The 21,463-nt window shown below is 39.9% G+C and overlaps 1 protein-coding gene across 3 annotated transcripts in view; it reads left to right on the forward strand.

Annotated features, from left to right (window-relative positions):
- Positions 1-502: 502 nt before the first annotated feature.
- MICAL2 (microtubule associated monooxygenase, calponin and LIM domain containing 2) overlaps positions 503-21,463 on the forward strand; it is a 65,854-nt gene continuing 44,893 nt past the window's right edge. For all 3 annotated transcript variants that reach the window (XM_031050258.2, XM_031050256.2, XM_031050257.2), the window contains exons 1-2: positions 503-591; positions 13,262-13,619. In XM_031050258.2, the coding sequence (XP_030906118.1) occupies positions 13,356-13,619 (264 nt within the window). In that variant the 5' untranslated portion in view covers positions 503-591; positions 13,262-13,355. The remainder of the gene's footprint in view (positions 592-13,261; positions 13,620-21,463) is intronic.

Below are 21,463 nucleotides of genomic sequence, written 5' to 3' on the forward strand. Positions count from 1 at the left end.
AAGATGAGGTGAAAGGAGTGACCATGTAAGTGCAGCTGCCCCAGCTTCAAGAAGATGAGCTGTAAGGGGCCTGTACAAAGCTGTCAGTTTCTGTTTTTAGAGAGGAAGGGTGCTTTCTGCCTGATGTTGCACTGGCTGATTTCAGATATAGTCTGACCTGAAAATACCCAGGTGAACTGTTCATGCATTGCCATACAGTGTCTGCCAAGATGCCTTGGAGAAATAGGCTCTGCAAAAGTTGATTCATAATGAGTTGATACATTGAATATTAGGAATCCTGTGAGGTGCTGCCTTCTACACTTTTTTTCTAGTAATCTCCCTCAGACCCAATTTATATATTCAAAGTGGTTTCTCACAAGTGCATCTTACTGGCCACAATAGGAGAGATTATGGTGGCCACTCATGTAAGTCAACATTTGTAACTTGCATCTCTTTACATTTTTTGTTGTCTTTTTTTATGCAAACATATGATGTCTTTTGTTGCAGTGGAAAAAGAAAAAGCTAATAATTGAAGAATCCTATCACAGCAATCACAGAAAGCTAGGAATAAACTGTTCTGGATGTCACTGACTGGCTGCATTAGGTCATTTGGTAAGCAAGCACTTCATTACTAAAGCTGTTGAATTTTTCGTACTGTGCTGTTACCCCAGTGGCAGCATGCTGGCTGCCTTCACTGGCAGGACTGTTGGGCAGCAGTAGGCAGAGGTATAAGAACACCAGCAGTGTGTGGTGGGGTGAGGTGGATGTTGTATTGTGGAGCACAGATAAATCATCACATGAAATACAACAGAAGAGTTTTTCAGGAAAGGCTCCACATCATAGTGGCAGTAGGAGCTATGGGATATGTGTTTACAAGCCAAATCACTGTAATATGTGCTTGTGTGTATGTGCACGAGTGTGGTTTTAAATATGGCATTTAAAGACAGCAGATTAATCTGACTAGAAAGGAGCCTGTTTTTCCTGGTTGCAGAGAGGGGTATGTCTGATGGACCTTGTTTGAAGGAATTCCCTGAAGTCAATAGCACCAATGAAGAAGTCATGTTCAGTCTAGCTTTGGTAGACACATGAGGTCTGACAGCCCTCTCATGCTGCCTAGCTGTACCAGAAGCACCCTCAAAGAGACACTGATGTTGAAAGCTTTTGCTGTGGTAATCTACCCCACACACAGGGGAGGTTCTGGAGTATTTGAATTTAGTGTATTTCATAGTTACCTGTGCTTGGCAGGAATGAGGGCAGGGGTAAAAATGCTCATGTTGTACCTTGACGAAATGTACTGATTCTGTGACTACTGCAGTCATTTCCTGGCTCCCTCTCATAAGGATTTCCAATTTAGAAATGCATTAGGGAAATATCTTGAATAGTTTACAAGCTTTATTATTTTCATGCTGCTCTTGCTTCTTTTTTTTTTTTTTCTTCTTTAGGCTACTGGTTTGAGAGTTGTCTTTTAAGTAGTGTCTGGCTGTAATGTGACTTGATGCAAAAGGAAGCACTGTTCCCTGAAAACTTTGCTTCCAGAGCCAAATAAATATAATTTAAACTTGTCCCGTACTTCTTTCTCTCCAAATTATTTCATCTGAGGTTTAGTTTATATGTTAACTCACTCCTTTTCTTTTTTTTTTTTTTTTTTTTTTTTTCTGGCGGGGTGAGCTCATAGTATGAACGCTGTATTCACTTGGACATGGTGTGCTAACTGTCCAGAACTTGTGGTGTATGCCTTTTTTCATCTGTTCTTCTTTCCATACAGTAACTGCACAATACCTGAAACTCAATTGTGATCACAAGCCTGGGGATGCAGCATGCAGTAGAGAACCTGTTTTTAAATTCAGTTCAAAATTGAAAAGAGAAATACTGCAATTTTAGGTTCATCATAATTCAGCTTTTACTTCAGGAAATATAAATCCTTTGCTGTATGCAGTGTATCGCTTGCTCATTCTCTTTGGTAGTAGTTCTAATCAATTGTTTGAGAGGAGAAAAAATATTCATGTCACTTTAAGAAAAGAAAGAAGTCCCAGCTGGAAAGAAAGGCTGAGGAGCAAACCCCATCCAACAGTAACTTCAAAGTTCATGTTTCTTTTCTCTGCCTTCACCACAGTGCTTTACAAAGCTGAAAGGTATGACATGATCTTTAGGGGTGTTCCTGCCAATTTAGGTTTTCTTTGCTGCGGAGTAGTGAGTGGTGTTGCATGAGGGCCCTTGACTTGCTCATCCCAAACCAGCACCTACCACTATGCTGTGACAGAGGCAATGGCAGAATTTGATGTGGTCCAAATGCAGATTCACCCTCCTCTGCCTGCCACTAGCAACCTCCATGCTGGTGCCTCAGCCATATGTCAGGCTCAATACAGCAATGGCAAAGCCAGATGCCAAATGCAGTTTAGTAAGAAAGTGCAACACACGTTGCAACACAAGTACTGAGCTAGCCTTTATGAACACTCAAAGCCCTGTGCAGCAAGCCCCAAGCAAGTCCTACTTCTGAAAGATGCTGCAACAAAGCCTATGCTGTTTTGTACATGTAGCTCTTGGGGCACTGATTGCATTAGTTTTTAATCACAGTGGTAGTACAGCTACTGTATTAGGGCATTAGCTAGCTCTTGATTCTTAGTAATCTAAAGCTTGATAACTTGAGTGTAGATAAAGATCTGGTTGCATATTTCAGTGAAATGAAAGAAGTACTGTTCACCTGTATGCAGAAAAGAGGGAGAAATCTGTGCTAATGTAAAACCAGAGATAAGTCCAAATCACTGTAAGGTCTCAGGCTCAATAACAAAACTTTTTTTTATAAATCATATTTGTAAAGTGGAGAACTTAACAGTATTGTCTTTGTGAATAGCATGCGTCCAGAAATTTTTCTGTCCGTGCTTTCTCTGATGGTCAATTCTCTGTTTTTCTTCTTGGTCTCTGTAAGCTGGGGGGGTATTAAAAATGTTTGAACTATATATCCAGAGGAACTGCAATAACGGAATACATCATCATGTCTTCAGCTCGTTTGCTTTATGTAAGCATGTTGGATGAATGGAATTCAAGTTTTCTTCTGGTCAGAAGTTGAGTAAAAACTTACAATATTCTGACAGCTCCCATTCCTAAGTCCATGCTCTTTTCAGAGCAGGCTCAGTGAGTGAGGAGCACAGTGCCTGGGGGTCAAGCTGGGTGGGCTCAGCCTTGGGGATCATGCAAGGGGCCATGGGCAGCCCACAGCAGCTGGTGCAATGGCTCAGCCACCCCACACCTCCCTTGTGTAGTCCTGGGGACTGACAGTGCTGAGACACAGGCCAGCAGGCATTCAGCTGTCTGGCCGTGGCTAGGCTGTGCCAAAGCAAAACCATGTTGACCCAGAACATTTTTGTGAAGCACTACCCTTCTGAAATTGTTGTTTTCCCTAACAAAGCTGGCTCTATTCAGGACCTTGTGTACAAGGCACTCGGCAAACCCAGGACCAGTTAATCCTTTCTCTCTCTGCAAATTACAGGCTGTTTGAGAGTTGGGGCACCAAAGCAGCTTCAGCTCTGCCTTTGTGTAGCTGTAGGAAAGGGAAGATACGTGATGCCTTGAATCTACTCTGGTATTGCAAACATAATGCTCAAGTAAGCAGCATGCAGTAACCATGTGGTGTCATTTCAGGATTCCCAAACAGCTGTAACTCTTACATGTAACCTCATGGTAATATATGGGAATGAAATGGTAACTACCTTAAAACATTTTAGATACGTCTAACATACTGGTGATGTTTTTGCACAAGCTCAACTCTTTAAAAGCACATACTTTCAGATATGTATGTGTTGATACTGGCCATAGTCTCCTACAATTTTCAATCTTCTAAACATTAAAGCAAATGTTAGCAGAGTAACAAAAGTTAACCTTAGAAAAAACTAACATTGTTCTTTGCCTTGGCACCTGAGAAGTGCCTGCCTTCCCACAGTGTCTGCCTGCTTACATGCAGTGAAGTACAGCTACATTCCGAAAGAAGGAATGTCTAATGAAAAGCCAGGTAATAACATCTCCTACGTATGTAAATGTAAGTCCTTCCAATTGGTAGGTGATTGGAGGCAAATGGCCCATGTTGCATAGACTTTAATACTAGAAGGTGCCTTGCCTCTGATCTTCAACACTGTTGACAGGGCTAACACTGAGGATTTCAACCTTAGGCTTTTGGAACCATGCTCTGTGATGAACAGTTATTATTAAGAAGTGCTTTTTTGGTGTTTCACATATTCTAGTAAACTTTTCTGTCTATCTCAGCTTGCCTTGTGAAAACACTGATACATTTGTCATCTCTCCTATTACTGGCTAATGATTTTCTGCCTTCAGAGATTTTTGTTGAAGGGACTGCTTCCTAACATTTTATTCCCACTCACGGATTTCCCAAAACTAATGTTTTGGTATGTATTTTGTTGTATGACTCAGAGGATTTTCTGCAGCAGGAATGGGTGATGTTTTTGTAGCTCTCTTGGAATCTTTATTTGGGTATTTATACTTTGTTTTTCTTCATTTTTGGGGAAGTCAAGACTGAGAGAGAGTAGACATTGTCCTGCACATTTTCTTCCAAAAATACTGTTTCTACTTTCAGAAGCGATGTCTTTTCTAGTCTCTTCTGGTAACATTTGTCCAATTTACATGAACAAAAAAAGAAAACAGATAAAAGGCAATCCCAGCAGATTGCTTTCTTTGGTTTTTCTTCTTTTTTTTTTTTTGTCTTCTCATGTAAATGTTCTCTGGAGCAGAGTTTGGCATTTAGCCTAAATTTCATGGTTTTCTACCACCCTCTGCCTGACTTGACTGTGTGCAGCTTCACAATTCTTCACTGTCACTCAATGGCTATGTTTTGGTGGTGAATTGAGATTACTTTAATCAAGGAGTCTGTCATTCACAACCCAAAACCGCTTTTTTTTTTAATTGTTTTTCCTTAACTTATTGGTGGTTCCCGTGGATTTCAGTGTGACTGATAACATTAGTACCCCAATAAGCGGCAGAAAGTACTGTGTGCCAGCTTGCATTAAAAAATTGTAACAGCGGAATATGTTGATTCCTAAAAGCATGTGTGTATGCATATGAAATACTGCCCAGAATGTTTTATTTCTTTGACTGGCAATACAATAATGTCTGTGTTTTCAGTGGATTAATCCTGATTACTGATCTGGAAGTCTGATGTCTGCAGATGAGCTCTGCCAAATGAATTCTCATGGCCTGGAGCCCTTGGGGTCTTGCAGCAGTCATGCTGACTGTTTATTCCTCCTGTTCAGCTCTTGGGTAGCTGCTGCAGCCCAAATAGTGAGAGAGAAACATACTGGGGAGAAGATATATAACCAGCTAACCACATTTGGAAAGACAATCTGAAACGTACTCCAGAGAGCTTTTGGCATGTATCCTGTGAAAGCTAACATTGGTTCTCTTTCTTCCCCCAAGACATTTTGCTTCAGCACACCCATAATTTCATATTTTTGCTTAAAACGCACAAAACCAAAAAACATCAAGAAACCCACTTATTTTCTTTCTTACAGAAATCCTGAGGGGAAACAAAAGACAGTCTTATATTGGTCTCCACTGTTTTCTGATCCCTTACTGCGAGGTACTTCTGTTGTCTCCAGCTGATGTCTTTGGGCAGTTCTCAGTCGAGTAGCAGCAGTGCTGATCACCCCTCTTTGCTCTTGGGCAAGAGTAGCAGCAGTAAGGGAACAAGCTGAATATGGGGATAAGGTTGTTCCCAGCTGGAGAGAGCAGGAAGGCACCAAGACTGGTGGCCTTCTTTACCCCATGCTCACTTCTGGGGGCCACCAGCTGCCAAAAAAATGTGGTTGCATCTCCTTGGGCAGTGCTAGAGGCAGTCTCCTGTTGCTGCGTCAGTTCATAGCCTGTCTTGCTGCCCCATCTATCTGGATTATCCCTGTTCTCAAAGTATCAAAACCCAACATTATTTCCATGATTGCTGACTAAGGGTATCCTTTTTCCTCGTTTTATGCATTTGTTCTTTTTTCATGGTGTATTTACCTTCATAATTATGTCCCAGAGCATACAAAGGGAGGGCTGTACTAGAGGAACTGCTGCTGCCAGTGTGGCTCAGTTTTGTTGGTATATCTGCATCTATACCAGGGATTTTGCTGACATAGCTCTGTCAGCTACTGGGTGTGCATTTTTTGTGCCCCTCACAGACACAGATGTACCGTCTAAGATTTCCTTGTGACCTGAGATGAGGAACAGGGATGGCTGTGAGGTGGAGGGGGGTGTTGATGCACTGGCAGCTGGGCAGGAGTGGTGTCAGAGCTCCCTTTCCATCATCCTCTCATGTTGTCTGCCCAGCCTTATGTGCCTAGCCCTGCTGCCTCCCTGCTGGACATGGTTTCAGTGATTGTAAATAGGATATTTCTTCTCTGAAGTAATTCACTCTCTCAGTTAGTCCAGCCCAATGTCCTAACATCCTAATGAAAGCAGAAAATCTTGTGCTGATCGAAAAACAACCAGCCCACTGTCTGTTCTGTGATTAACTTTTGTATCTCCACTGTTCTAGTTTGTGAGCATGAAATTTTAAGTGTCAGTATAGGAAAAGGAAGGCAGGATCTTCAAAGAGCTTAAAGCTTGTTGTTTTAATTGTTTTCACTGGCAGTATCTTTGTAAGATCTTTCTAACTTAAATAACAGGTGCCGTTTCTTAAGAGGTGGCTGATATTATCCTTATGGTATACATTTTTCCCTTGCTTTTGTGATCCTAACCTACGAAAACATCAGCGTAAACTTTCTACTGTTGTTTATATTGTATTTCTAATCTACTTGACCAGAGCTGAAAAATGATCATTCTTGTAACCAGTCTAAACAAGACTCAGGTTTTAATATCTTGTTTATTCATAACATTAACCCCTAATGACTGTGGCTTAATCACCTACAATTAACTTTGAAGATGTAGACTGTATGGGAACTTGGGACCTTGTAATAAAGCTTTTAGCACCCCTGTTAAAATAATAATTTTTAAATATTCACTGTAACCTGCACAAAACAATAATTGGGGTAGAAACTTTTTTCCTCAAAACCATTGGGCTTAGAGGTTTAGAGTTACAATTTCCAGTGGTATAGGAGCAACAATGTTAATTAAAAAAAAAAAAAACAAAACAGCAAACTTGTTTATTTTACAGCTGGCTCCTCAGAAATGCATTGGTATTTCTGATCGGTGGTTTTGAGGAGTACATTAAATATATGCTGCATACAGATGCCTGGTAAATGATGCATTGTCGTTGGAAATACCCATGCCCGAGCATCCATGGGTTTTAATGATGCTCTGCAGGTGGTAGAGTGATGTGTCCCCTGTAATTGCCAGTCTTTTGTATTATCTGAAATCTGTGTTGCAAGAGTGGCTGCAAGGCAAAGGTAGTGCAGCCTGCCTTGGGCCCACCAGCAGCTGCAGCAGGGGCAGATGTTGGATCCTCCGTATCTAGGATTACACATAGACCCTTGGGCAGCATCCCATGCTTTACACATGCCAGCACTCTGCATTAGTGGAGACATATGCACTCTGCTTCCTTACGTGCTTGAGCTCATTTTACGTGTCAGTGTCTTAGTGTATTCCCACAGTAAAACTTGAAGGTTTAGACCAGTAACATCAAGAAACAAACTGGACTATTTTTAAAGCTTTCAACATTAAAATGTGTGGAATGTGACTTAGTCTGTGTAGCAGATAAAATACTACAGATAAGTCACTTTATTTTATGCTTCCTGTGAACATATTTAAAATACTTACACAAGAGTGTTAGTGTGCTTGTGCACATGCTTCCAGCTATGTTTTATTGAGGGGTGATTCCAGATGTAGCAGGTTAAATCGGCACAGCAGCACTTGTTGGAAAGCTTGTGTTTGAAATGTCTCATATAACTTTGGCAAAACAAGCTGATAGCGTGTACAGTAACCTTGTAAGTTCATAGGCACAGAATGTCTCAGTAGGAACTGTTTTGAATTCCATACTTGGCCTGCAAACTTATTTTGCAGGAGTTCTGTGGAAGTCAGCTTTTTACAAAAATAAAGAAAAGTAATCTGTCTGTTTATAGAGAGACTCTTTGCGGGGCTTTGTTCAGAAACATTGATGTTTCTGTTATGATTTGCATCTTCAGAAATGTGTTTCCTGTTTGTCACCAATAGAAAACAAGTATTTTAGACAAATTTACTTTTATTTTTTTTTAGCTAGTTTTATAAGCAAAGTAAGGGAGAGCTTCATTATTACCAGAATCACTTTTTTTTTTGTTCCCCCTTTTATGTCAGTTTGAGGAAAACATGCAAAGAAATGAAACCACCAAAAAGCTGTGTTTCCTCCAGATAGAAATATTTATATTTAAAATGGTCGCCATGAAAACAAAGTGCCTAATGTGAGTAGAAACTAAGTTGAAAAACCTAGAAGGTCCTGTAACACAGCCAGTCTCACTTGGAAATTTAACTTATTGTAATGGTATTGAAACTTGAGGCTGTTATGTCAGAGAAGAGGCAGCAAAAATACTGTATATTTTACTTGTGATAAGGAAAGGCCAAAGTAGATGATTAATACAGATGCTGCAGAAACCAGTCTTTTTTTTTTTCTCTTGATGTTTTTAACTTCAAGCAAGCAATAAATCTATTGTATCCTGCATGCCAAACTGAAGTCTTAATAAAAGAATTTATTCTTGGTAAACATGACAGAATTAGGGCTATATTGAAAATTAAATCAGGATTAGTGGTATTGAAATGCGAGGAATTTAATTCTTTTCCATTCTCCCTGAGGAACATGTTCTCAGATATTAGAAACAGCATTAGGGGACTAAGGGAGGACTTAAGTGCTGCAAGTTTGAATTAAAATTAGAGTTATATTCTCTTCTGTGGGACAGCTGAGCTGAGAAAGGTTTTTGATTTTTGAGTATCCTACCTCAAAACACTGCTGACAAGCAATTCACAGGGTACTGTTGTCAGAAATGTAAGTTATTTTCATTTAATGACTTCTATATGTCAACTTTATTGCTTGCTCTGTTATGCTGAAAGTCTTCATGTGCAGACGTAAACCAGCTCCCTACATTCATTTAGTTGGTGATGATGACAGGAATTACCCTGACAGTGGGACGTTTTTCCGCTCTTCTTGAAATCATCTGCAGTAAGAGTTTATCGACATGAAGTATCAGCCAAGACTTGAGGCATTTGTTTTCACATATTTACATATGTACATGTATCACAGCTTCAGTTTCTGCTTTCTTTCTGTCCCTTTTGCACTGCTTTCCTTTAAGTTGTAGTAAGATCTTCACTTTCTCCTTGGGTAACTACCAGGCATGAACAGCACTTCTCAGCTTTTCTTATCTGACATTCCCGTTTGCCTGGGAATGGAGGCAGAAAGAAGGTTGGGCTAACATTACAGTAGAAGGGATCATCAGAATGGGGGCCCATCTTGTTCTCAGTGTCTGCACTTTGTGTGAGGGAGCCTCCAGAGATGCTTGTAGTGCCATGGGGAAGCTGCATGGAAGGCCAGATTCTTGCATGTGCTTAATACATCATACATGGAACCTAAAGTGACAGTTCTTGTTAGCTGTGAATCTAACCCATGGATGCTTCAGTTCTGTCTTCAAAGAACTGTTTGTCCAGACCATTTCCTGCTTTCTAATTCTCTTCCTTTCTGAGACCCAAATTTTTATTGGGCTCTAGCACTTCAGTAAAGCTTCAGATAAGCTTCATTATATTTTTGGATTGTGCTTCCAGAGGAAGTTCAATGATTACTTTAAAAAGCATAGTTTGAAGTTTCAGCATCAATACTCACCTTGATGAGACTTCTGGATCTGTTTTTCATCCCTAGAGTGATCTACATGATGAAGGAAGAAAAAGAATAAATGATAATACTCTTAAGAACTCAAGTACTTCCCCAGACACTGTTTTTATTTTCCCCACTACAGGTAAGCAGTTTATGCATTGCCTCTTAAGTCTGTCTTAAGAGATAGTTAGAGAACAAGAAACTTTAATTACAGTTCAGAATTACTCTGTTCAACTTCTTGCCCTTTTTGCATTGTTTCTAGTGAGTACAATGCTGCATTGAAATATTTGTGACTCCTCAGAAAAAAAATGCATACTTTTCCAAGAGCTGCATATACTTAGGACACCATCTTCCTCTCTGTCATCTGTCAACACTGTGTTCATGTCCAAAAAAAGAGAAAAAAAGTGGTGTTTCCAGCAAGCCAGAAACCCAAGTTACCAGAGTCTCCTGCCTCATCCTGCCTTTTTGACCACAAAATGTGGCTGTTTTGGAGAATGTGACCTCTTACACAGTGAGGAGAAATGCTTTGCTGGTGAACACATGTCTCTGCTGAGATGCCACTCCACAGCTTTTCAGTGTGGACAGGATGGGAGTGGTTTGGATGTTTGTTGGAAGATTTTGTGCCCAGAAGAAATAGTCTCAGTCTTGGCTTTTTTTGGTGGAGGAGGGAATTTTAAAGTGTTCAGGCTGTCCTTCCTTCCTCCTGCTTTCACAGGCCTGCCACCTGTATTTGTGTGCAACACCAATGTCCACTGTTTTGCATCATGCTAAAAATGTTTTTCTCCCCTTCACTTTGCTTGCAGTGGCTCCTGCCAACCAGCTCTTCTGTCTCCTCTTCAGTGTTACCAGCCCTGGTACATACTACTTTTCTTCTTTGGTTGGCTCAGATATAGCTCTACTCTTTTAGCTTTTCTCTCCCTCCATTCCCCAGTTAAATTGAATGTGCTGAGGTTATAAAAATCTCCTCTCTGTGAGCAGAAAATATACTAAATTAAAGAGCTTGTGATCAGACTCACATATCAATTATGCCAGAGGTAACTTTCAAAGATATTTGTGTTGTACGAACATAACAGCCTTGTGGTGAGCTAATGAAAACAATGGAGAGGAAGTATTGTTTTATAGCTATTAAGTCAGTCAGAGTCTTTGGTGTAGCACTGAGGCAGTAGCAATGTGAGTTTATAGTGATTAATAAAACCTAATCTGGCTGCTGTTCCCTTAGCTCAGCTGTCCAAAGTGGAACTTTTCACTGACACTTTGCCACTCCCGAAGAGACAAGAAAAGTATGTTGGCTTTTCTGTTACAAAAAAAAATCTTAGGCAGGTAAGTATTTATCCTTGATTTGAGCTCTTTCTTTTTCAATGCATCTCAAATCCTGGAATTCCTATATATCAAGCTGTTTAAGCTGCATAGTGGCATCTTATGCCATGCTGTTGCTATCTTCAGGTACACTTGTGTGTAAAGCTGAAACCCATACACACACCAGCCTTTCCCAAGCTCAGTAGGGACATGGCAGTCCCTACTCTTCCCCTAGGAACTTCTGGATCTATTTGTCTGTTTTGCAGCAACCCAAAAACCCACTGTAGCTCTGAGTTCCCAAAGTCGTGTCTGGGGAGGTAATGCTGGGCCCCAGTCGTGTCTGTATAGGGATTGAGAAGGTGGCCAGGGTTCTTTCCATCACCATGCAATTGTTGGAGGTGTTTACTCATAAATCATTGGGAACTTGAACCTGGAAAGGTACTGGATGTCCTGAACTCATTTCGAGTCAATGGGAGTTCATAGCACTCAGTCTCTTGAAAAATTAGACCTTCTGGAAGTCTGGCATATTAAATACTTGTGCTTTTACCTCACAAAGCCACAAAGCTCTTCAGAATAGGGCATGGAGCATACTATAAATGAAGTATTCAGAGGGGAAAACAAAAATTTCCTGACTTTTTCTTGGCACTAAATATTTAATCATGACATTTGGTCTAAGAAAATGTACAAACTCTCAACGTTGCCAATTTGTTTTACCCACAAACCAACAACAGACAAAGTTGTGCACACAAAGGTTATTTATTTTGAGCACAGCCAGGGAATGTGAGTATTCCAAATGCTTCCTTATATCTCCCCATGGGATCTCTTTAATAAGTTGCATAATATTTTTCAGTATTACAGGATAGATAATATAAGATAATGTTAGATAGACATGGTAGGTCTGTACTTAACTACACTGGTTATGTTTTCTTTTTTTTCTTCTTTGAAGGAAGTACAAGCAGAGAATGAATAGTTTGTGAACAGTGTTAAATTAAAAAGCAAAAACTTCAAAGGCCTTTCTAACAATTTATTCTAAAACTATCAGCCAACAGATGATGTTCCAAGCAAAATAACTAATTATGTGGGAGGTTAGGCAAGCATTGATTTAGTTTTTGGGTTTTTGGAGGGGTAGATAATTCTTTAATAGCAACAGAAAGAACCCATGACTTAAATCTCTGGCCTTGCGTCCAGGTAGACCATCTTCTGAGGACAAGTTTATACATAACCTGTAACAATATTCTTGGAAAATGTGAAAGCTACTTGCATATTTTCTGTGGACCTTGGCTGACTCTAAAACGTTCCTCATTAGAGATTGAGGGCAAGGTTAAAGAAGGATAAGGGAGTGCCGCAATGAAAGTTTGTTAGTTCTTTCAAACCTACATTAATTTAGAATAGCATTGCTCTTAGAGAATGTAAGGGCATTTATTTGGAATATCAGGCAGTTTGACAGTGATCATGTTACTATGAAAAGCCAGTGGTGCTTAGTGGGCCAAGCATCACTATTTTATGTCATAGCACATGACAAGGTAAGACTCCAAACATAGAGCTTTAGCATTTAACATGGGGAGAAGTGGAGATAAAATTCCTTTCTGTGCATGAAAGCACCAAACTCTTTCTCATTTTGGCAAGAGTGTTTGAAAAATGGGAGTGCTCTTATTACTTGTTTGTTGTTTCTTCAGTTCCGGTGTAACTTGTGGTAATATTTCTGCTTAGACTGTTTTGACTGTTTTGTGCATTTGCTTGTGGCAAGTGATTGTGCAAATTCTAAGTTGCTCTAGCTAAGATGTGCTCTTGGCCCTAGCTTATGCAAGGTGTGGTGTTGACTTTTGGCTGCAGGTTTCTAAGAATTCTTAAGGCCAAAATGTTACCAGACAAGTACTTGCTGGGACATAAATTGTTCTTGGGGAAAAGTATCTGGACATTTGTTTTTTCTTCATCTATTATCTAGCAGTTATCACTGAACAAAAACTAAAGAAATCTTGAGACTCTTGGTGAAGCTGGTTGGTTTTGAAGCAGTAGACTTGTAGGGTTTCTGTATCAGCCTTTGTTAAGTATATCATGAGAGCGCAAATATATTATGTTTGTAACACTTATCTTAGATGCTACTACTAACTTTTTGTACCTGGTTGTCCACTTGCCATATGTTGTATTTTTATATTAATAGTGGATATGCAGTTTGTGGGTTTAATTTGGTTAGGCAGTACCTGCTTTAATATGACCTTTCTTCTTTTCTAGGAATAACATGCTTGAAAGTACTTGGTAGTGTTGATTACCTGTACTGCAGCACAAGAGCTCCAGCCCAATCCTTTTCAAACACTTTTCTCCGAACATGGGGGAAAACGATGATGAAAAATACAGTCAAGCTGGCCAGATATTTGAAAACTTTGTACAAGCATCAACATGCAAAGGCACCATTCAGGCCTTTAATATTCTCACTCGCCAACTTGAATTGGATCCTTTGGACAATAGAAACTTTTACACCAAACTGAAGTCAAGAGTGACCACGTGGAAGGCCAAAGCTTTGTGGAACAAGCTTGATAAAAGAGCGAGTCACAAAGAATATAAACGTGGAAAATCTTGTATGAACACTAAGGTAAGTAGAACTCAGTTTGGGATTTTGCAGCTTAGAGTCTTTCACACTTTTTTCCTGCAGAAGCAAAGTTTCTGTGATCACATGCAATGCATCTATTCATGTAAATCTCCCTTGAAGGTACTTTTTGAAATTACGGGTGATATCAACTGATTTTGACAATTTTTCAGGTATTTTTGTTCTGCAAGTTTTAGGAAAGCACACAGTTTGTAGGAGTGATCCTTAAAGCACCCTGCTTTACAATCTGCCTCAATCATGGCAAAAAACTTTTCTGCCCTCTTCGGACATCAGTGTCAATTGGACATAAGATGTGAACTAAAGAGGCAGTAGGTTTCATTCATTCCAGGATCACAAGAACTACTGGCTTTATTAAACAGTGTTTTGAAAGGTTCAGATCATAGCATATTCAGCAGGCTCCTCAGTTTCCTGCTTTGTGTAAACTGTAGGATATCAGAACTGGCCTGATGCTTTTCAGCAGCAGTTCCCAAACTGTTCTCTGGGAAGTGCAGCTTGGAGGCCTGGGTATTTGTCTTTGTCACCTAGAATTGGCTCTAGTTGCTAAACAACAGCAAAAGAAAATCCTGCACTATTTATGGATCCAAATACTTTCCTGTAACTGCTTTTTTGCAAGCAGAATGTGGATAATTGCTATGTGGTAGTTACTGAAGGATAAGGTTGGCTTGGTTGGTCGTGGAAAGTGCAGGAAATAATCTTCTCTTCAGTAGGGCATGCAATACCATATTTTGATACAGAGAGCCACAGAACATTGGTATAAATCTTGTTGACAGAGCTGTACAACATACTCTAGCTCATACCATTTATTTCATATAGTTATCACAGAATCTTTTTAATAGCTTTCTCTTGGAGCAATATACTGCCAAGTGACGGCTAAAAGTTGCCCCAAGAAGGGTAAGTTTAAAAAAAGGTACTTGACTGTATTGAGCAGAAAGGGAGGGTAACTAGATATAAAAACGCAGAGGACTTTTTAATTGAAACAGTCACTGAAGTTCCTGACAGCCTCTGGTTTTTCTCTTTTCCTTTAATTTCCTTTTTTTGACTCTTGCTTCCTTCCTCCCTTTTGTTCTTTTGAAAAGGCCTTGAGCATATGTCATTGAGCATCTTTTCCATAGTTAATTCGAGCTAATTTAATTAAATTCCAAATTTCCATAGTTAATTTGAGGAAATATTTGCAACAAAAAGAAGCAGTTTTAAGACATATGTGAAATATAAAAATGAAGTTCTCTCAAGTGTGACAGTAAAATACCAAGGCCTGGTTCTGCAAAGTTCCTGAGCAAAATGATTGATTTTTATATATGTGAGAAGGCTCATGGCAGTCAGTTGGTACATAAAATAAAGCCTGTTTAATGCTTTACAAGGCTGCCAAGCAGGAGGCTAATCAACACCTTCCACAGTGTTCAAAGTATGGTATTAGTGCTCTTTGCAAGTAAAGGTTTATTTTTAGTGGCATGGTGGAAGTATTTGCAGAAATTAATAGACGTATCTGATGCACATACGATCAAATTGCAATAGAGTTTAGAACGTCTGTATGTGAACCGTGTGTGTATAGATAATCTGTGAAATACTTGTACATGTTCATTATGAGCCTGCTCCATGCCCAGACCTGTACTTCACTGTGTCATCACTGATTTAACGAGAGAAACATGAATCTTCAGACTGCTGCAACAAAGCAGTAACCACAGTCTGTGAGCTCTGTGGGGATATCTACCAGGCATTCCTCACCAGTGAATCACAACCTGCTGTGAAAGCCTATCTATGCAACATGAATGAGAGGAGACATGCTGGGAGAAGGCTGTGGACTCCCTGATCATTGCAGTGGTGTGCTCTGACAGCACCACTTACAGATAAGGAATTCTCAGAAATGCTGGCAGTCAAACCAAAATACCAGTGTAGAGAGATTAGACTACAATATGTGTGCCATGATTTTCCTTGGGTGCAACTGGTGATTTTAAGTTCAACTGTCTTGTGTTATTCCAGCTACCATTTTTAGTAGTGAAGCAGGCAAACAGGAGTTAGCAGGCTAAATCCTGACAGCAGCTCACCTCAGTGGAGCTGCCTGGGGGCTTGTTGAAGTAGATCAGCCCAGAGTAAAAACTCTTTCTTGTTAAAGCAGGATCACAAAATGAGCTAAGTGGATTTTTGCAATTGCAGTTCTTTATACAGAGCCAAGGTTGCTAGTAAGGCATCATTCAAAAAAAACATGACTTGAAGGCTTTATATGAACTCATGGCCATGAGCTCTGTAGCTGAGTCTGCAGCTTCGGTTCTTAGATATGGCTTTGCAATCAGGCTTCTTGCAATCTCTCGTCTTTGGAGGAGATAAAGGAAATGAAACACAATTGCCATCTAAATTACTCATGGTTGTTTTTTTTTTGGTGTGTTGTTTTTTTAAAACTGACAATCTACTGCCTCACCAAAAAACTGTTCGTATTTTTTGCACTCTTATTTAAGAGGCTAATGTTGTACTTGTTGGTTTTTGCATTTATAAACTCCTTAGCCACACTTAAGTTACTCATTACAATATACACAAGTTTTGTACATACAAAACATTCCACTCCCACTAAATAACAATAATCTTGTGTTTTAACTGCTCTTGAAGAACATTGCCAAATACAGCTTTCCAGGCTTCTGCAATTACATGATTTTTAAGCTGGATAAATAAAACCAGTTGAACAATTTTCAAGAAGTTCAAACCCATTGCTATTGCAGAGTTGCCTTACTATGGACATTGTTTTCCCTTTTATTCTTTGAAGAAGAAAACAAAAAACCACCCCAAAATGAAACTGAAGTGCTGTAGAAAGACATGCACAAAATTATGGGAGAAATAAACATTTTCTGAAACTGTAGGAGTCCACCTGTATGTAGGCTAAGTCTATATGAAACATATACTTCCTTCCATCACCAACTTGTAAAATAAAAATGAATACTGTTCAGAATTGCTGTTTCTGGAGCTGGCATTTGTACAGTTCTCTACTATTAGAGAGAAACATAATCTGTCCTAAGTAGGCAAGACTCTAGAAATCTGTGATTTTTGCAAGTACGTCTAGAAAAAGGGCACAGATTTATTATCCTGGCAAAGCATCTCTCTTGTTTTCATCTTTTGCTAGCCAGTGCAGAGTAGTGTGCTCAGAATCTGTAATGATTGTTTCTTCAGGGAATGAAGCAGTTAGACAACTGAAGAAGATTAAAGGTTTAGAGTATGCTGTTCACCATGCTAGCAGTTTGAATGTCTCTAGTCTAAAGTTTGGAACATGCAAAACAAAGTACAGTGATGAACAAAATTCATCCAGCTAGTTGCAGTGTATATTCAGTAGCCTTTTTAAGACATGGGAGTATTCTTCAAATGTTTATTTGAACCTCTGTATATGGAGTAGAATCTTTACTTGCACTTGATTTACTGGCAGTTTACCTGTGCAAATTATACACATATATGCATGCTTATATAAATGAGGCTCCTGCTGATGTTTGAGATGTGTTTGTATATGTATCGGAGGACCTGGCTCATGCTGTCCACCTGAAATTCTGACTTTCCTCATGCTTGAGAAGAGGAGAGGCCACTGCACATGAAGCCGTCCCAGACTTAATCTGAAGAGAAGTGTTGATTCTCTAAAGCAAATGTGGTGTTTTCTTCCCCTTCAAACGTGTCTGCTGATTTTTCAAACACGTGCTTACATGAAGGAAACTCTAAAGTGCTACTATGTAGTTACCAGCTGCCATGGTAGGCTGGTTTCAAGGCCTAACTGGACAAAATTAACATGAAGCAAGTAAATAAAATTGAGCTAAGAAGTTTTGAGTGCTGTGTATATAAATACACACATACATCCTCATTAGTAAATATATAGAAATATATAAATTCCTGAAAAACAAGTTAAATGATCTCGAGCTCTGTCTCGTGTTGACCTCTCTAATTTTCCTTGTTCCTGGAGCTGGCCTTTCAAAGCTTGTTTCTCAGTAGATCAGGTTCCCTTCCAAAACCCCATGTTGGGAAACTTTTTCTCTGAAATTCTTTATGACCATATTTCCATGGCTTACATAAAAAAACACAGTGGCTCTGTTTGGGGGTGTCCTATGCTGTCGACTCTTACATGGACTCAGTGGCATGTGTGTCTCTGCTGTAGGGAGGGCTCTACAGACTCCTCTGGCGGGGTACTGCTTTAGCAGAGATCATGTGTCTTGAGGGGGCCAGGGAGTTGGGGGCCAGGGTGTGAGTCAGCTGAGGAATGGCACTGGAGGCTGGAGTTCTGCGCCTGACTCAGTGTTGGCTCAGAGCCTTATCTCTGATACTAACCACAGTGGTGAACCCATGAATGATAAACCAAGATGGTCTTTATCAGTCAGACCCCTTCTGCTCCTTTTCATTTGTCTTCGTTGACAAAGACTGTCAAATTAATCCTTCGGGAGTTAATAAAGCTTATTTTACCTGGTGCTCTCCTTCCACAGATTTGAGTAAGGGAGAGGTACTCCTGGGCCGTGCTGGGTGCTGCCATGTTACATAGCTGTAGGGTAATCAGCAGGATGAGGAGTGGATACAAGGTCATGCTCCTTGTTATTAGGTAGAAGTTGGCTTCCTACCAGTCCTTGGTTGTTTACAAACATTCTATTCTGCAGTCTTGGCCCTCATGGTGAGGCAGGTTAGGCTCTGGATGTCTTCCTCTCTCCTGTCTCCACCTCCCTCTTTAGCGCTAAACAAATATTTGGCTCTTAATTAAGTAAATCATCCAGCATGTATGAACCTGTTGGTATTGTGGCTTAATTTCCTCCTGAATCACTGGTAGTTGTTGATCCTTCAGAGGCGGCTTGGATTTTCAGGCAGGTTTCTCCTTTGCTGTATATATTGGTGCAGAAGCCAGTGAGTCTGTGTGTTCAAGTGTTGTGACTGATTGTGTCATAACATAGAATACACTGGTTCTTTCCTTGAGAAAGTAGTTGAAGTGTAAGATGAAAGAAGGGAATGCCAGTTGTGGCCAACTCAAAAATATCCTTCTTACAACAAAAACTTTAGCCTGTTTATTCTATAAAGAGCGAATAACCAGATGGCATGTCCCTTCTGCTGGATTTACTAATCTCTACAAAATAAAGATGGAAATGGGGAGATTTCCAAACCTGATAATGGTCTTTATAATGAAAACACCAAACATATCTTAGATCTATTAGATAGCATTGCTAACCTGCTTATTATAATAAAAATGTGTTCCTGTGAAGGTCATCAAACTTGGAAACTAGAAGCTGACTGCCATATTTATAGGAATTTTAGTGAATGAAAGGTTGTGACTTCTCACAAAAAGGCATTGAGCTCAATGTTTGTTTGCTTTTAAAATCCAAACACAGAATGCTTGGACAGCAGAATCCAGAAGCTATTGAGGTGTTGGAGACATTAAAGGCCATGTACTCTACTTACTTTTTAAGTGGTACCTAGTTGCGTTTGGTATACTTGAAAGGCAGGCTGTTTATTTTGACATCTAAGCTGATTTGCTTTTGCCTTTTAGGACAGATCACCTAAAGCCTTGCACTGGATTTTCATTGTAAATTCATTTCTAGGAATTTTAGTAAGTAACTTTTACAGAGTTATTTCAAAGTAGTAGAAAACATGGGACTAATGGGAATGAGAGGTAAGGAAGAGTTGTTTGAGATGCAGGGAGAATCAACAAGTCACCTGTGAACATGCAGTGAAACCACAGTTGTTGAATGCTGTGCATTAACTTCTCTAAGGATTTTTCAAGAGGGGATGTGGGGAGCTTGGGTGATGACAGGACACAGAGCAGACAGGGTTCTTTGAAAACAAAACAAAGTGTTTGGCTCTTTGAGCTGTGTTTTAAACTGAGATTGGGCCAAATTACGTCAGCAAAAGCAAATGTTTGGCATGTGATTTGGTAATGAAATCACTTTATTTTTACTATGCTACAGACATTTCCACAAACATAATTTTTCAGCTTTATCAGTCATGAAAAGCAATGAACCCAGGCCAAAGTAACGTAATCAAACAGCCTAAATAAGAATTCTTCAGGCATTTGGGAATTTGAATTCTTTTTTTTCCTTTCAAGATAACAGTAGCTTTACATCTGTGCTTTAACAGCACTGTGCTGTTTCTCTGTGCTTTGCTTAATGGCTTTGCAAGTAATCAACAGAAGGGAACTGTCCCACCCTGACCTGATTTCCTAGATATTTTATAGATTCCCACGGGGAGTGACACCCAGTCACTTTCACATAAAACACTACTATTGTCACCACAAGTGGCTTAACCTTTTGTTTCATTCAGACTTAATTATGACAGGGCGTGTTTCCCTAACTTTGGGTTTGTAGTGCTTTGGGGTTTAGCTGTGAAACAGCAGGGCTGTGTGTCCTTCCACCAGGCAGGGTGGTGTGTGTGGGGTGAGGGATGCTCCTGTGTGGGCTGCAGTGCACAGCCTGCGCTGATGGTCTGCTTGGGTCAGGCCCTTCTCCTGGATTCAGAGACCACATCGGTGCCAGATGTGGTTGTTAGGGGTTTGTTGTTAGCAACGTTTCCAGCTTCACTCTGGTAATGTTTGTGTACTGATAAGTGAGGAAATACATAGCTTTTGCTACCAAGAAGTGATTAAACACTTGGCTGCTGAAAACCAGGTTTCAGACAATAAGGCAATTTCCCGTCTCCTTCAGTTCAGGTTCTTCCTGAGGTTCCCATGTCTGTCCTGAGAACTGGGGTTTTGGGGATGTGGTCACTCTTTCGTTTTTCTGCTGACAGATCTAGTTCTGTGTTATTTTCTGTTTCAGGCATCTGTGCAGACACTTTGGTAGAATTTAGAATCCCACAGTTCTAAGAGATTCTGTGTAAGAAGCAAAAATACAAAGTATCTTAATAGAAGCCAATTTTCTTCAGCAAACAACATAATTTCTATTTGCATTTTCTCTCTTGAAAAGCCTTAATTTTGGAGTTTGCGGTGACAAAAAGTTTAACCAGGATCTGTTGTAAAGACAAAGTAGAAATTCCATTTTAATGCACTTGAAATTGGGTTAATTTGCTCTACTTTTTCTGCTACAGTGTTTAAAGGTGGATTATATTGTGTCAGTCCTCAAAATTCCCACATTCCCTAGTATGTCTGTACTTACACAAAAAATCCGTTTCTATCTGCAGATAGCCATGTTTCTGCAATCTAGGCACCTGTTTGCCATGTCAGGTCTCTAGGATTTTGTGTTTTGACCTGTATATCTGATGAAAGGTGCTAACTGAAAAATTATCCAAGTTTATGCCGTAATCTGACATTATTACAGTTTTCTAATTCTTAAGTCACTTAACCTTTTCCTCAGGTCAGGAATGTTTGGGTGAGTTTAAGCTGTATTTTTAAACAAACCTGGCAGGGGGAGAGAACTACTTATTACTGTGGTGAAAAAGCCTTCACAAGGAGAGTCATTGTCCTGGCACCTGATCACAATGTGCTTCATATCTTCCAGAAGTGTGAAAGTCTGACAGCTATCCAAATGGACCTTGGTCTCATTCTGGGTCCTGAGTGATGGCAGAAAGAAGAGGAAGCGTTACATCATTTCAGCTAACAGATGAGCTGTAGTTCAAGTATAGAGAAGTTTTGAGTTAAAAATGCACTAGAGCTGTGGGCCTATTGTACTGACCACCTGGGAGACGAGGGATGAAATAGGTAATGGTGACTTCTTACAGTGGCTGTGATCACTACAGCCAGGTGTAGGTGTCTTGTCCTTTACAAAGAAGTTGGCCCAGTATGTCTGAGGGAAGTAGAAGTTGCAATTCTGACCTGATCTTCATAGAGCCCTTCCTTTAACAAGCAAACTTGTGAATGTGGCTTAGGTTAAATTATGTCACACAGACAGCTGAAGAACTGT

This window comes from Melopsittacus undulatus, chromosome 8 (genome assembly GCF_012275295.1).
Source record: "Melopsittacus undulatus isolate bMelUnd1 chromosome 8, bMelUnd1.mat.Z, whole genome shotgun sequence".
NCBI lineage: Eukaryota > Metazoa > Chordata > Aves > Psittaciformes > Psittaculidae > Melopsittacus > Melopsittacus undulatus.